The 16499-nt window shown below is 42.5% G+C and overlaps 2 protein-coding genes across 2 annotated transcripts; one reads left to right on the top strand and one right to left on the bottom strand.

Moving 5' to 3' along the window:
- Positions 1-4934: 4934 nt before the first annotated feature.
- cdca5 (cell division cycle associated 5) lies at positions 4935-6648 on the bottom strand. The gene has a single exon (XM_020103758.2). The coding sequence runs from the start codon at positions 6646-6648 to the stop codon at positions 5860-5862; it is 789 nt and encodes a 262-aa protein (XP_019959317.2). The 3' UTR covers positions 4935-5859.
- Positions 6649-6746: 98 nt separating this feature from the next.
- Positions 6747-16293, top strand: psmb2 (proteasome 20S subunit beta 2). The gene is made up of 6 exons (XM_020103759.2): positions 6747-6990; positions 7465-7587; positions 7975-8045; positions 14975-15137; positions 15415-15464; positions 16079-16293. Exons 1-6 carry the CDS (start codon positions 6900-6902, stop codon positions 16178-16180), a joined length of 600 nt encoding a protein of 199 aa, XP_019959318.1. The 5' UTR covers positions 6747-6899; the 3' UTR covers positions 16181-16293.
- Positions 16294-16499: the final 206 nt, after the last annotated feature.

Below are 16499 nucleotides of genomic sequence, written 5' to 3'. Positions count from 1 at the left end.
GTGAATCTATCAGAGAAGATTGTCCCCGCCAACCACCCCCCCCCCCCCCATGTCTTTGCCTGGAAATGGCCTCTTTGCACCACACAAGGTACGGTCTCTAATCTCTGCCATCCCAACTGTGTCCCCATTCCAAACTGTGGCCCGAGGCTGCGTGTGGGTTCTCAACATAATCCCCCCTCAAAACTCCACAGTCCCCGTTATTCCACTGGGGTTTGGGCGAAAAGTGCTACACGTCAAAGCGGCACGACGCTCAATGCCTCTTTTTTTCCCCCGCACCATCTTCCAGCAAAAAAGGGATTAATGTCCCGACTATTATGAATAATGAGAATGAATAACAAACAGCCGTCTGTTTATCCGGCGCAATTAAATAAAGGAAAGAGTGTCCTTGTGCTTTTTTTTTTTTTTATTGAACTGTCTTCAGGGTGTTTGTGGAGGTGAAACACAATCAGCAGAACGGGCTGAAATCGGCGAGTTAAGTTACCGTCTGATGCTTTAAGCCAAAGAAGCTGGAAGTCAAGCCATCTCTTCATCTGCGTCTAAGCACACGCACTTGTTAAATCAGAGAGAAACCAGGTCTTTGTATTTAAAGCTCACGACAGAACATGTGCAGGGCCATTTTTACCATCGATGACACTGAGGTTGACTTCTCTCAGTTTGCTTTTGAGTTGGTTTGTTTTTAATCTGTGTTTGTTTGTTTGTTAGCAGGATGACTCGAAAACTGAGGATGTGGTACAGATCAGGATAGAAACTGGTGTCGATTCGGATCAGGGGTTGGCTCGAGGAATTATTTTTAACACTGCGAGATTGGGCCATTTCACCAGTTTCATCCATTTCCAGTGTGTAATTACTAATTGAATAATCAGGCACATCTAAGGGGCTGAGATCTGTGAGTGTTTGTAATTCAGAACAGCTCAATTGAATTGAAGGGAACTGAACTTTACTGAGCGCCATGTTTGTTTCTTTGTTTGTTTCTTTGTTAGCAGGAAAACGCAAAAACAACAAAACATATTTCCCTCTCACTCGGTGGAGGGTGTTTCCTGGGTCTGGAGAGAACCTGGTACGTTTTGGTGCAGATTCAGATTCAGATTCAGATTCAGATGTAGATAAAATTATTGATACAGGATTTTTTTTATATTTTGGTGAATGACAAACACATCTGGATTTGTAGATTAATGTGTTCAATTTGATCCATATTTAGATGTCTTCAAATATTTTCTTCTCCAACTGTTGTCATTCTATAGTTGACATAAAACTTTATTTCTACATTGCTCCATATAAAGTTTGAGGTATTTTTTTGGATTGATTAAATTATTTTTATGACTACAGGAGTTGTTGTTTATGTCCTATAGTCAAACATGATTCAGTAATTCTGGCTGTCTAAGACATTTAGTTTGAATTTTCTAGTTTATCTGGATTAAACTGAATGAATCGTACAAATCTAGTCGACATCAAGTCTGTGATTCATTTTAAGTGGATACTGTGTTTTACTTGTTACACAATGTTTCCTCAATTCCACTCTTGTAATGCAGCTTATTAATGAATAAATGCAGTTAAACAATAAGTAATATTGTTCAGACCTTCTGTGACTTGTTTTCTAATAATGAATGTGTGTGAAATTCAAGACTTCGACTCAACTGGGACACGATCATGTTAGTCTTGATGCGCACATAGAGAGCATTGCAATGTGAAAATACAATACTGCACCCTCATGGTCATTTTTAAAAAAGGGGATCAGTTCAGAGTTACTATATTGTTTACTCACTTTATTCTATCTTAAAACTATTGTGGGAAAGAGAGACTTCAATTTCTAACAGAAAAATATCTTTTTGGTTTGTGGTAAAGAGTCACGTGCATTGACATCCCTTTATATAAAATCACTTAAATGACTGTATGCATGTCGTCCTGTCATTTCAACTATTTTTTGCAGTATAATCCAACACATCCTCAATCGTAACTCTGGTTATTTGCAGCTGTCGAACTAAACAATGCAAGGACAAAATAAAAGTGACAAAGCAAAGACACATTAAAGACATTCTTGGTCCTAAGTGTCTCTTCAAAGTGTCTCCTTCATCTTTTCGTCTTTTCGCTCAGTATGTTCCAACACGCTCTGGCTCCTAAACTCTGTATCTGCAGCTGCCAAATGGACAATGAAGCTCGGAACGAGAATATGAAAATGAAATATGAAACAGTGGTGTGATAAACTGGTAGATAATCATCTTTTCATTAAACTTTCATCCCCAGTGACTTAAATATTCAAGAGCCCAATTACAGAGCTTGTATCTCCCTCTCCCTCCCTCTCTCTCTCCTTCCCTCATTCCCCCTCACTCTTGTTTTTCTTAACTAGAGCAGTCGGGGAGAAGGGTGAGTGGCTCCGGGGTTGAGTGAGAGCATCATTATGAGGCGGTCACACAGGGGGAAGGAAGAGATGACCTCTTGTCCCCTGGTGGAGGACAGGGAGCAGCAGGCCTGACGCTGGGCCTGTCCAAACACCGAGGTTAGAGAAGGAGAGGAACCAGGGACGGACAGAGAAAGACGGGCGGCAGATACAGACGAGTGGGGTGCAGCCATGCAGGTCTGATGGATGGAGGGATGGTGGGAGACAGAGGAAGAGACAGGAACAGACAGATGAGCTGAGAGGAGTATAGATTTTCCAGGCAGATAGTGGAAAGATGTGTGCATGGTGATGAGTGCCACAAACAGGGCGCATGACTCTCTTGTCTGCCTGCTTCTCTGTGTGTGTGTGTGTGTGTGTGTGTCAGTGTATTAGCAGTCAGAGCACTGAAGCCCACGGGCGATTCCTGTGTGTGCTCGCGATAAAGGGGAAAAAGGGAGGAAGTATAACGGTGGAAGCGGGGCGTGGAGGAGGGGATGGGGGTGGGTGGTTGGGTTTGGGTGGAGGGGGAGAGAGAGGAGGGATGAGGAAGTTGGTTGGGGGAGGTGGCAGGGTGAGGGGGGGGGAGAAAGAGAGAGAGAGAGGGGGAAAAGAAGAAGAAGAGAGGAAAGAGCATCCAGCAGTGCAGGGAGCTTCCTCTGTGCTGTCAAAGCCTCTGGATCATGTCCCCATTGGTCTTTCTCTTCCACACACACACACATGTTCCCTCACCCAATTCCTCTCTTCTCCCTCAAACCAACCCTCCCTCTCTCCCCCTCTCCCTCCCTCCCTCTCATGAAAAGAGTGTCTTGGCAGGGTAATTAAGAATGGCCTCTAAACACAGGAGTATGGCAGGAACGCTCCAGATGAAAGTAAATGATTAAAATAATTACAGGCTGAGAGCTGACGAGCCAGAGTGTGGGGTGGCCGCCGGACATTTGTCGGTAATTAGATAATTAATCTGAATGCAAATGATGAGCCCTAACGAAGCAGTCAAGCTGAACCAGCGACAACTGCCGTGAGTGAAATGTGGTGGTGGTGTGTGTGTGTGTGTGTGGGAGTGTGTGTGTGGGTGGGTGGGTGGTGGTGGTGGTGGTATGGGGGGGGGGCACACATGAATATGAGTGTAAAATATCCAACATCCCAAAAAATGAGCCGACTCCAAAGCAGCAGCAGCAGCATTGTAAATCAATAACTGTTTCTGGCAGTGACAGCTCCTGCTTCACTCCGTTTGTAACTTCCAGTGCAAGTGTAAAGTCGACATGAATACCTTGTTAAAAATATACAAGAGGCAGGAGCCACTGTGAGTTGTGCTCTGCAAAAAAAAAAAAAGAATGAAAGAAAGAAAGACGGAGAGAAAAAAAAAATGTCTCCTCTCCTCGGGAGCTGAAATGCCAAATGAAGAGTATGAAGATGAAATGGCACCTGCAGGAAGAAAACAAATGCATGAGCAAATTGTGGATTTACTGCTACACACTCAAACACACACACTCATTATTTCTCCACGTGTGTGTCGTTCTCTCACACACACACACACACACACACACACACAGACACACTCCGAGCAGAGGTAAACATCTCACTTCATAGCTTATTCACGGATGGGTTGTTTTTTAAAGGTTGGTTGCCTATTACAGGTGAAGATGTACTTGTCAGCATCCTCCGCTTGTTTGTGTTTAAATAGAGATCTCCTCATGGTTTATTTATTATGATTCCACCTGGTAATGTGTGTCAGTGGAAGATGTGGCAGCTCAGTCTTTGCTTTTACAGCAATAGGTCGGATTATCACTTAGATAAAAGGGGGAACATGCACAGAGGCCGTGGACACCTGTGGGTCCAGAACACTCCAACTTAACTCGGAATCATTTGAGTGTGAATAATCTGATTTATCCATTTTTGATTCAACGTTTGATTACATGAAATCGTGCTGATATAAAAACAGACCATGTATTATTCCTCTGTTCAGTTGAGAACAATATTTGTTTAATGATCAAATAATGAATGAATCACTGTCTGATATGTGACAGGACTCTGAAGAGCACTGTTGGTTCTCAGTATTCAGTCGTACTGATGGGCTATAAATCAAAGGCCCTCCCTCCTTGTTAGTGTCAATTACGCAGCACATCCACTTAGACCTTTAAGAGACTCTGGAGGAAAAGTGTTTCTACCTGTCCACCATTCTCATTAAATACAGACGGATCACCCGCCCACCCACTCAGCCTGCCTCATCACCATCACAGGAGACCTCTGTGTGCAGGAACGTGCTGTTACTCAACACACAGCTATAGTATATTATTAAACCCCATTCAAGTGAACACGGTCAGTAATTAGAGCCGTCATCCAACAGAAACTTACGCACAACAGACTTGTCGAAGGTGAGTTTACAAACAAGGCTTTTAACGGCATAGTTTCCTGTCTGGTGTCACTGTGTAGCGGCTGTGTAAGTTCTAAATACTGGAAATGCATTCGGTTGTTTCATTAACACGGAGGAGGAAACTCAATAACTACTGAACTGATTTACATACCCACCGAAAAACCCATTCAATTGTGAAGTGAATTGGCATTTTGGCTGAATTTGATTATTTATTAACATGTATAGTCAATCAAGAATAAAAAATTATGTTCTTCTTTGGTCAAGAAGACAGACAACAGTCCAAAAACAACAGACAGGTGCTGTCTCAAAGTCTTATGTGAATGCAAACACATTATTTAAGTGGAGACACAAAATGCTGCTTTGGTCAACGATGGAAGAAACACCTGAAAGCAACAGTTCGTTTCTGGTGTTCAGATCACAGCACTCCTGAAAAACTGTTCTGTTGACAAAGCAACTACAGCGTCCACATATATTTACAATCTGTGTAACACCGCTGTGTTTCCTCTCGATGCTGTGACTTAAAAAATTCAGACAATAAACACTGTCAAAGCCCAAATATTTATCTCATTCAAAGGCGGCATGACAACAGAAGATAATCACAACTGAAACGAAAGGATTAATGTCCTCATCAGCCAATCTAAAGTTTCTTTAAATGAGTTGATGGGAACTAATGTCCAAAAATAGTCAGTTTACAATGATCTGATGCGTAAGTAACAAATCTCACTGCATGAGGAAATGGAACCAGAGAATATTTGGCACCTTTAAAACTTTTTTTAGCATGAAATTTGATGAGAACAATAAACTGGTTCTTAAAATAGTTCAATAAGCAGATTGTTTTTCTGTTAAATCAACTTATTGTTTCAAAGATCATCAGTTTAAAGGCTTTAATTATACTGGGGAAAAAGAAGATGCCTTACTGGTCTACCTACATGTGTGACAACAATATGCACATAACGACCTAGACTACCACAATAAAAGCATTCAAATGAAAAACCAAACTGATAAACTCCAAAGAATGAAAATGTACAATATAGAGAACTAGAAATATACAAAACACAATCCCAGAGTCTGTCTTTTTTCACATGGGAGTCCTTCAGTCCTTTTAGTTTTAAGGTCACTCCACCACCAGCTCGAACTCCTCTGCCTCCTCGAACACTGCGTTCATCTCTGCGGCCAGCGCGTCCAGCTCCACGGTGGCGATCTGCTGCACCTTCCTCCGCCTCCTCTTCTCCTTCACCACGGCCACCCCGGGGATGTTGGTGTCCTGCTCGGGCTGAGCCGAACCACCGTCGTCCGCCTCCAGCAGAGACGTGAAGGAGCTCAGCCCGGTGACGGACGCGGAGGCCTCCATACCCGTCTTGCAACGCCGCACTCTCTGGAGCACCTCGGGGGTCTGCAGCTTCTCGAAGCCGAACAGAGTCTCACGGGGGTCGGGGCTGTCGAGCGACCCGTCGAGTGACCTGTCACTGAGCCGGCTGTAGGACCGGCGCACTTTCTGGGACCACACGGCGTCTTCTGGATCCGGCTGCTGGGGACGAGAGGGCGGCGGGGATGGAGGGAGGATCGGTGAGGGCAAAGCGGCCTTCTTCTTCTTCGCCGAGGACGAGCTGCCATGGTCCGGGGCGGGACCCGGGGTGGACACCTTCTTCTGGATGTCCCCCGACCGTGTCGACCGTCTCGGCGTGTTCTCCTTGTTGTGATCCGACGGCGCGGTTGTTTTCCTGGGAGCGATTTTCCTCACTGTTATGGAGCGTTTGACGGCGACGGACGCGGGCGCCATTTTATTGTCCGTTTTGAAATTAGCCCGAAGAGCAGGGGAACTCAGCCGCGGAGACCGTCTCCTCAGCGGGTCATCCGGCTTGTTGGACTCCGACATGACGCTTCGAGGTGTCCCGCCCTTCATAGCGACCTTCACCGGGGAAACACAGCCGAGCTGAACCGGGTTTAAAGTCGTCGTTGTCCCGAGATCGTGGCGGATCCGCTCAAATCGCCCGCCTCGGTCGCGAAGAAGTGACGTAGCGCGCTTTTCCGGTGACGCAAGCAACCCGCGCCACCTGTCTCAAACTTTTGCTGTGTAATCTGTACACACGCGAGCAAGAGGCGCCGCTACGTTATTATTTAACACTTATTCCAGCTCCGCGGTTAATATCCACCATGGAGTATTTACTTGGGATCCAGGGGCCGGATTTTGTCCTCGTCGCCTCCGATAATGTCGCAGCGAGCAGCATCATTCAGATGAAACACGGTATGACAATGCGTTAGCTTAGCATTAGCCACTCAGCCGGCAGCTGGGAGCTAATTTAACGCACCTACGTCCATATTCTCATTTTACGCCTTTCACAGATATATTAAATATATGTCTTAGTATACCGCACCGTTGTGTAACCAAGCCTAAATACTCCTGTTGCTATTTTAAACCGCATGTTCTGAATGTGACTGGAGCTAACGAGGCTAACCGGAGCTAAGTTAATTAGCGAGTAATCTCGATCCTGCTGTTTTTTGAAAAGTTTTGATTTTATCTTCATCCTATAATTTGCTCCATTATATTTAAATCCACTAAACAAGTCGTTGTGTTTTTGTGAAATTCCAGCTTTTCAATCAGGCACATTAACATTAACAGCGAAAGTGAAAGTCAACGCTGCATGACTTCACTTCACTCTCTGCACATTCTAACATTGAAGATACTTAAAGTGTTTTTAATGTTCCCTGTGTTTTTCAGACTACGACAAGATGTTCAAACTCAGTGAGAAGATTTTGCTCCTGTGTGTCGGAGAGGCAGGAGACACTGTGCAGTTTGCAGAGTACATCCAGAAGAATGTCCAACTCTACAAAATGAGGAATGGTAGGAAATAAACCAGTGTGTGGCATTTCATCCACCCGGGTGCTGTTCTGTAACAGTGCCGGACATCTTTTCATATTCATTAAACACAGGTTCCCGAGCTTGACCCAGTGTTTGGTGCCAGAACACAAACTACACGTGTTTGATCGCGTTTAAATGAGAAGTAATGTGAGAAGTTATCTCAATCAACTGAAGTCAAAAGTGGTCTGAAGTATAAGAAGTGAATAAATACAGCCCGTGATTGTCAAGGTTTGATTGAAATAAGAAGCCTCCTGAAGTATCTTAACAAATCAATCCAGCGATGCTAACTTGTATGTGCCCTGTCATTGTCATTTATAGTTATTTAATATTGTGTCTGATGCCATTCCCCCCCCCCTTTCTATTTCTTAGGTTATGAACTGAGTCCAGCAGCAGCAGCAAACTTCACACGAAAGAACCTTGCAGACTATCTTCGGAGCAGGGTAACTACAATGATAAATACAGTCTATCACCCCATTTCTTCCAGCGTTAATAGCCTTAAACCGATGAGATAATCCTCTTTTAAAGTCTAAAAAGTATTTTAAATTATTTATTCATTTTTTTTACTGAGCTGCAAACCAGCTTTATGAGGGAAGGGATCTCTATTCTCTGTGATTTAGCAAAATTTTAAAAACACATTTATATTTTACTGCCAGAAATCTAGTTTAAGGAAACTTTAATAGTCCAAAGTTTTAGAAACTGAACATAATCAGCTCCTTGCTATTTTCAGTGTTGTTAAAATCCCTCGTTCCCTGGTACCAAGGTAGGGCTTGGTAATTTATGCATTGTAGAGTTTGAACAGCATCACTGACATTGTCAGATATGTTCATATTAAGCTTGTATAGTGACTCACAATTTTCATAGACAAAATAATTTAACATGTAAATTTATGTTTATTTAACTTAAATCCAGCTACTTAGCCGAAGTAAAGTGAAGGCAACCAGCAAAATAAAACCCATTTAATCTTTCATTCAGTTGTACTTGATGTTTCATACTCTACCATGAGATATACGATTCTGTGAAATCAACAGTTGTCTTTGAAAATAAGACTGCACATTGTTTTTAACACAAAAAAAGCTGAACAGCCTTGTGGTGTCTCCACAAATGTAAATTCATCTTGCAAGATGCACCATCTGCTGCAGTTGGTGTTACTATGTGTTCTCAGGCCTCCTCCAGCTAACATAATGTAATTCTCACTTCTAATTGCAGGTACAATCCTAACATGTATACCAGCAATGTCTTTACATTTCTGCTTGAAATTTCTTTTGTGACCAAAACAGGAAAATGGAAACAAAACAGTCTGGATGTTGTGACACACTCATGTCAGTTATAGAGGAATAGTAGTTGTTTCAGTTGGGAATCAAGTCTCACCAGCAATTATACCTGCGTTTGTGTCGTTATCAGCGTGAGATATCTAAACTGATCCAGCAGATGCATTTTGACAAAGGCAGGTACATTTGTCAGCTTGTTGTGAGTGGTGACAATGGTTCCTCCCTTTGAGACTTCATGACAACACCTGAGCCTGCTCCGCGCCCCCCCCCCCCACACACACACTCACACCAACTGCACAGCTCCTCTGGGTATATTTTCAAAATACCCGGGTTTCAACCTTTAGTTCTTACAATACCAAAATCCAAAAGCTTCAATATTAATACTGTATATAAAACAAATATACCACAGTAACAAAATTAGTATTTGTTGTTAAGAAAATTTATAAGAGCACTAGACTTGACCTTTTTTTATTTCTAGGATGAGAAATATGCAACTTGCTTTACAAAGGTTAAAGCTGCAGCTGTGATCAGAAAAAAATCCACCCACTATTTAGTTCATTAAATAATTGTTTTGTCTTATGGTTCCGGTATTTGCTGCATTTTTTAAACTAATGTGGTAGTAAAGTCAATATTTTCTTCATGCCTTTGTCTTGTGCTTCAGAAAAAACCTTAATGTTTTTACATTTTCTATGACATTTTCGTCACAAAACCATCAGTTGATGAATCAAGAAGATTAATCCTGTTAAAGTGATAATCATTTCACAAGTACTTCCATTCGGCCTTTGTAATTGTTTTTTAGACGTAACACACTCTTCCCAAGATGTCTCCGCTCCTTGAATCTACTCACTGCATCTTTTGCACTAATTTGTTAAGAGTAGTGCAGCCGTTGCCTGTCACAATAGCAGAAGGGTGAAAATAATTACAAAAAACAATTAGTGAGGCAGAGAAGGGAATGTGGGACACATCGAATGGAGGATAGGGATCGAGCAGGAGGAGGAGGAGGAGTGGGCATCCTAGGGGAGAACAACCAGGCCCAGTAGACAACACCGCACAGACTGAGTGTGAGAATGACATCAACATGTACACAAATACAATATACATGCTCACAGAGGGACCTATAGGATTAGGATCGTGTTTTTCAGTCAAGGTTGTATATGTTGCGGAGGATAACATTTATATTCATGTCTTGTCATAAGTTGCAACTGTATCGTTATTTTCATGCCTCACGGTTATGAATATGGTTTCATGAGTGCAGGATTTACTAATGCCATGTTCTCAGGAGTGCTCGGAAACTGAAGCAATAGCAGTTTCTTTCCTGCATCCCACACCTTCCTCCAGCTATGCTCTTTTCACATTCATCAACCTCCAGAGTACATGGACATTTGCAAATTATGTTGTATAAACAGGTTTTTTTTTTTCATAGCCCCCCAGAACATCCTGAGTATGTAGAATATGTAATGTGTGTTGTCCATTTGAATGTGAAACACAGAAAGAAATCATCTGCTGAGATCTTGAACTGTGATAGAAACTTAGTTTTTTAAGATAAGTAACAAAAATATGCAGGAGAGTTAATAGAACACAGAAGCATTTTGAATTTTTCTACGTTATTGGAATCAATAATCGTTTCGTTTGAAACGTGTAACCGTTTAGTACAATCCACAACTTTGGAGTTGCAGTCAATGGTTGATTATTTTCCTCAATGATTAATCTTTACTCTCGATTAATAGATTATTTGGTCCACACGAGCACAAGCTGAGGCCTTCATATTTCTTATTTGTGGGACGAATGGTCAAACGAGCTGAAGCAATCCATTTTAAATGATGAAAACAGCATTTGGAAGCAATAAAATGTAAGATTTTTGGCTTAAATACCCTCAAAGTTTACTAAATCTTTTACTGCATTTAACAAAAGTTATTTTAAGGAGAAGTATCTCTTCAATGATATTATATCCTATATTATTACTCTGAAAAGGATTAAAGCTGTACAGTTAACCCGCCATTGTTCACAACACACGCATCGTAGTTGATCTCTGACCACAGGCTGGTTTCTCAGACATGGATTTACCTCATTTGTTGACTAAAAAGAAAATTAATTGCAGATTTTCTTCTTCTTTTTTTTTACCGACCTCGCTCAGTTCTTGTCTGGGGACGTGGCTGCATATGTTGGAATCTGTTTTAATTAATCTGATTAAATCATTGCAGATGAAAGTTCAGCCCTGACAGAAAGGAAAGATAACGATCTGCTCTTGAATATCAAATCTTTTTTCTTCTTCTTCTTTTTCCACTATCCTTAAATTATCTTCTGAACGCCTGCCCCCCGCCCCCCCCAAAATCTGACGTGAACCCGCCAGCATCTCCAGACCCCTAGGTCAAAAACCACTGACTGATAAATTAATCAGTGGTATATTGTTAATTCTGATGGCCTTATTCCTGCAGGATAAATTACAGATGAAATTACCCAAGTGGCTGCAGACCTCCAGGAGGTGTAGTTAGCTAAAGTCAGCAGCGCATGTCGGCGCAGAGTGAGCGTAACCCTGTTCACATACGAATGTGTACTTACCAGCCCCGCCGTCCAGAAAAACAACTCCACTAACCTGGACTGCTGCGTTCACTCAAGCTTTAGAGAGCAGACAAAGAAAAGAGAAAAAAACATGAGCGGGAAGCATAATCACCTGAGGCCTCAACTCTGCTGCATGCATATCAGTAATGATACACATGAAATTCACCACAGAACAAAACAACAACTGCAAAGTTTTGGGGGCATAGAAATTCAGCTTCTGCTCTGATTCTGTTTGTTTTATTTTCCCTGTTTCATGTGCTCACAATATATTTGTGTATTTAAGATAAATGCAGATTGAACTGATAGATATTGGCAGGTGCACCTGTGAGGTAGTCTAAAACGTTGAGCAGGATTGTCGGGTGTTGGAGGCTCAGACACGAGGTTAAATTAAATCCGAATAAACTCAGGGGAGGCAGGAAGTTTATAAATACCACATTTCTTTTTTTTTTTTTAGAGGTTTATGTAGAAGCCTGAAAGCCTCGCAGTCATCAGTTTTTGTCAGTGTGTGGATGTTTGCTGCAGTGAGCTGAAGAAGTTAGATTTTTTTTTTTTATCTGTGCGACCACAGCAACAGTTAGCCTCAGTGCTGTGGTGATCTACAGCTGGCCCCATATGGGTTTGTAAAATATTTTTTAGCACACAATGGGCACAAATAATTACTGGTGCCATATTGCATGCAGCTCCCCTGCTCCTGCACAGATGAACAATTAATACAGCAGATTGAGGAGAAATGCCAATAAAGAGAACACGCCCCAGGGCAGAGTGCAAAAAAAAATAGGGGGAGGGAGGCAGGGATGAGTGGGGAGGAAGGAAAGAAGGGAGGGAGTGCTGGAACGTGGAAGAGGAGAGTTTGGGGATGAGTTTGTGGCGGTTTACGAGCGACATGACCTTAATTTGTGTCACAGCCAAAGCTGTTTTTATTCAGAAGCCGATGCCTTAAAGGAACATTTCAACATTTTGGGAGCTATGCTAATTCGCTTTCTTGATCAGAGTTGGATGAAAGGATTTATACCACCCTCGTGTCTGTACTGTGATAGTGAAGCTCATTAGCTTAGCATTAAGACTGGAAACAGCTAGCAAGGCTCTATCCAGAGGTCACAAAACTCACCAATTAACAAGAGCGCAGCAACTAATAATCACTAAGTTAATTGATAGAAAATAAAACAGCATCTTTTTTTGCTAGTCAGTCGTCAGCATCAGTTTTCATACATAAATAACAAACCCTTGATGGTTCCAGCTACTTATTTGTGAGAATTTACAAATTTTCAAATATAACAGAACAAGTGTTTAAACTATTTATCACAATGAAAAATCTCCAGTACATTAATCAAAACTTAAAATAATTAATATGTCTTGTTTGTTTGATTAATTCTGAAACAAAACTTTAAACAGCGACATGTTGTGTATTCACTGAAAATTAAGATCAAGCTATTTCTCAGAAGTTCTTGGTATATATCTTAGTATTTCCATACTTTATTCTAAGCTAAGCTAAATTTACCATATCCTCCTCTCGTCAAACTCTCATTAAAACTACGAGTGAGTGAACAAATTTCCCAAAATGTCTGACTGTTTTGCGTTCGCTGAAGGCGACGGTAGTAACGCACAGGTGCAGCTTCTGTTCGGCGGCGCAACGTTCGCCTTGTTTGGCTGAGAGCGTGACTCGCAGCAGGGGGATAAAACATATGATGTGTATTGTTTGCATGTGAACCTGGGTGTGAGTTCAGGTGGCGGGGTTAACAAGGTGCCTGGTTCCCTCCGAGGTGACATGGGAAGGGAAGGTTATTTTGATGCCAAGTCCGTATTATTGTTACAATGTAACCAGTGAGGCAGGTGTCTGGTGGGTGGGGTTGACGCCACTGGGGAGGAGTTGAAGCGCACACGCTCACAAACACAAAAACACACACACGGTGTTCATCGTGAGATTCACACCCCCTGTGCACACGCACAAACACTGTTTCTCTTTCTCACGTGTGTGTTCAAAACCATCGTTAACACACACATGCTCTAAAGCCTGCTCCATAGGGAGCGTCACAATCACCGCTGCCCTTGTGGCAAACATGGCTCCGACACACCAGCCACAGACGTAAGCAGGTCGGCTGAGAGATAAATTGACACGAGAGGGCAGGTGCGTAGATCACAACTCGCCTGGCGACAAATGAATCATACTTGCCTCTCTCCGCATGACCGAGAACGCCACATTATGTTTTTCTTGTTGCATTTTAATCAAAACCACCGCGCATAGAATTCAGGCCGTAAGTTGCCTTGAAAATTGTCGAGCTTTAAAGGGATTTTTAAAGATGAGGAACGGGCTCGCAAGAAAAAAAACGAAGGGAGAAAATTAGTGTTTTGGAGGAAGAGAAGGGAGAAGAGGCTGGAAGCGTAAAAGATGTAATTTAAAAAGAGAGGGGGGGTGGGGGGGGCAAGAGAAACGACTTTAGAAGTTTTTAATGAGCCCTGGCACTACTCCAGGGCACAGGGTGAAGGCGGCGGAGAGGGGAGGGAAGAGAGAGCGAGCGAAAGAAGGGACAAGGAGGGAGCAACGGGGTGCTGACTCCCAGCAGATGTCACACTGCCTGTGACACCCTACCCCCCCCATGCACACACAAACACACACCTCCTCTGTCCTGTGACACCCTTTCACCTTTCCTCTCCCTCCATCACTATCCAGCCTCCCCTTCCTCTCTCTCTCACTCCCCCTCACCGCAGTTTACGCAGTGTTAATGTTGCCGCTGTGTGCATCACTCCTCGTCTACGCCAAGTTGAAAAATCAAAGTCGATAATTAAGAGCGATTTATTAAGGAGAGGTTGAGAAAGGGAGAAGTTGTACTTTTCAAGTGAGTGAGACGTCTTTGCTCCCGCTTCATCTCCGTTAAACGTAAAGAGTTTTATGAAATAATGTAGTCAGTGTCACTGTTGTGCCAATATGTATATATATGCTAATGTGAATGTTTGCACCTGTAATTGACGGGAGAAAAGAAAATAACTAAATAAATAAATTCTTCCATCTCATGTTTACTAATTGCAAAGGTTTATTAGCGGCTCGATGTCTTCAGATCCGGCTGCAGGTGAAGGAGCACTATCCTTTTCTGAATTTCGGGTCTTTAAGCTGAAAATGGAAGAAATGATTTTCTTACCCAACACGATGTAGATAAAATGGTTTACTAAAAATGTTGTTGTGCAATGTACCAACTGCTGCCGCCACTCTAGAGTCTAAAACGCTCTGAAAGAATATTGACGTGGGGACAAACAAAATGTCCCCACACTGCTGATTTCCTTGTGGGTAGAGGTCTGGAATCTCAGGGGGTATTAACCATCTGTAATTAAACTTAGCTGACTTTCACCTCTGGCAGGATTTCTCCATCGTGCCACACAGCTGGAAGTCAATAAATCATGTGTAATATACTTTACGTTTTGGAGCTTTGGATAGAATAATAATTTTAGTACCAGTTTCGATCCCATGTCAACACCTTGTTCCAGATCTGAATATTACTCCTCCACTCCCTCCTTCTCCTCCCTCCTCCTCCTTCCTCCTGTGTCTCCAGACTCCATATCATGTGAACCTGTTGCTGGCGGGCTACGATGACACAGACGGCCCGGGTCTCTTCTACATGGACTACCTGTCTTCCCTGGCCAAGGCCCCATTCGCTGCCCACGGCTACGGAGCCTTTCTCACTCTATCCATTCTTGACCGCCACTACAAACCAGGTCAGAGCAGAGAAACACAGGCTGCTTATTTTTCAGCCGTTTATTTTGTGTGGAGGCGAATCATACTTTGATACAGACTCTGGGCGCTGTAAGAGTTTTTGTAAAAATACAATTTGTTTATCTGACGGCATCCGACTGCAGCAGGAACAAGATTCCACTACAGTGCAAACTACATCCCTTGTCTTGTTCATGAAATATGTTTTTATCTCTTTTTTTTAGATCGAATCAAATGTTTCTGTTTGCGTCTCATTTATATTTACTTCTGTTTCCTGTTTAGATCTGACCCGGGATGAGGCGCTGGATCTTATGAAGATGTGCATTGAAGAAGTGAGTTCAAGAAGTTTCATTCATCCTCTTTATATGAATTACAATAATAAGCAATCTCAATAAAGTGTTTATTATATCGCTCAGTCTTTCACGTTGTAATATCGCTCTACAGAAGTAGCTCCAACACTCTCCTCTGTGCTCTGTGAGTTGTATTTACTATCACTACTGAAAAAGGAGAGACGTTAGCGCTGCGGGATGTAGCGAAGCGTTCTGTCCGGTCAGTCCACAGGAAAACAAAACAACATGGGATTCAAACTGTGGAATTGACTCTTGAAAAGTCACATGAGAAAGAAGAAACGGACTCAGGGCGTTAATGATGGGAGGAGTCTTTCTCTGAATCATTGTGTGATGCATTTGAAAAAGCAGAAGCATATCTATTTTGCCAGTTGTGTTAATGACACTAAAACGGTTATTAAAACTCTTTCTATATGAATTGTCCTTAATAAACCTTCATAGTCAGTATTCCACCTTTTCCTTCATTTACCGTTTCCTCTTTTCTTGACTACATTCATTCTGCTTATTTATAAGTAAATTTTATCACCTGAATATTTTTATCAATTGATTTTTTGTATGATTCCTAATATCTCTTCCTGCGTCATCTCTCTTTTCTCCAGCTGAAGAAGCGCTTCATCCTGAACCTCCCCTCCTTCACCGTCCGTTTGATTGACAAGGAGGGCATCCATGACCTGGAGAAGATCACTGTCGGCGCCAAGTGACCGCTCACTGCTTAACCACAACCCTGACGCCCTCTTTTTTTTTTTTTTGTACTGTTGACCTCCTTGCTCTTTCTGTTCCAATAAAAAGTGACACACACACAGTTGAGATACAAGCTCTTTGTCCCTGTGGTGCTTTCTCGTTGCTCTCATGTCTGCTCATCTGCACATAGAAAGAGAACAGCCTCCTGGCTGTGTACTTCTGCAGTGTACTTCTGCACTTGTTCTCAGTGAGTGTGCGTGCGGGTAATGTACACGTGGACTAGAACATGGCTGCACATATGATGTTACTGGGGAAAAAAGGAAAAAGTCGAATTTTTTT

The sequence above is a fragment of the Paralichthys olivaceus genome, chromosome 20 (assembly GCF_024713975.1).
Source record: "Paralichthys olivaceus isolate ysfri-2021 chromosome 20, ASM2471397v2, whole genome shotgun sequence".
NCBI classification, from domain to species: Eukaryota; Metazoa; Chordata; class Actinopteri; order Pleuronectiformes; family Paralichthyidae; genus Paralichthys; species Paralichthys olivaceus.
Note: the sequence above shows the minus strand (reverse complement) of the source record. Positions and strands in the feature narration are given on the sequence as shown.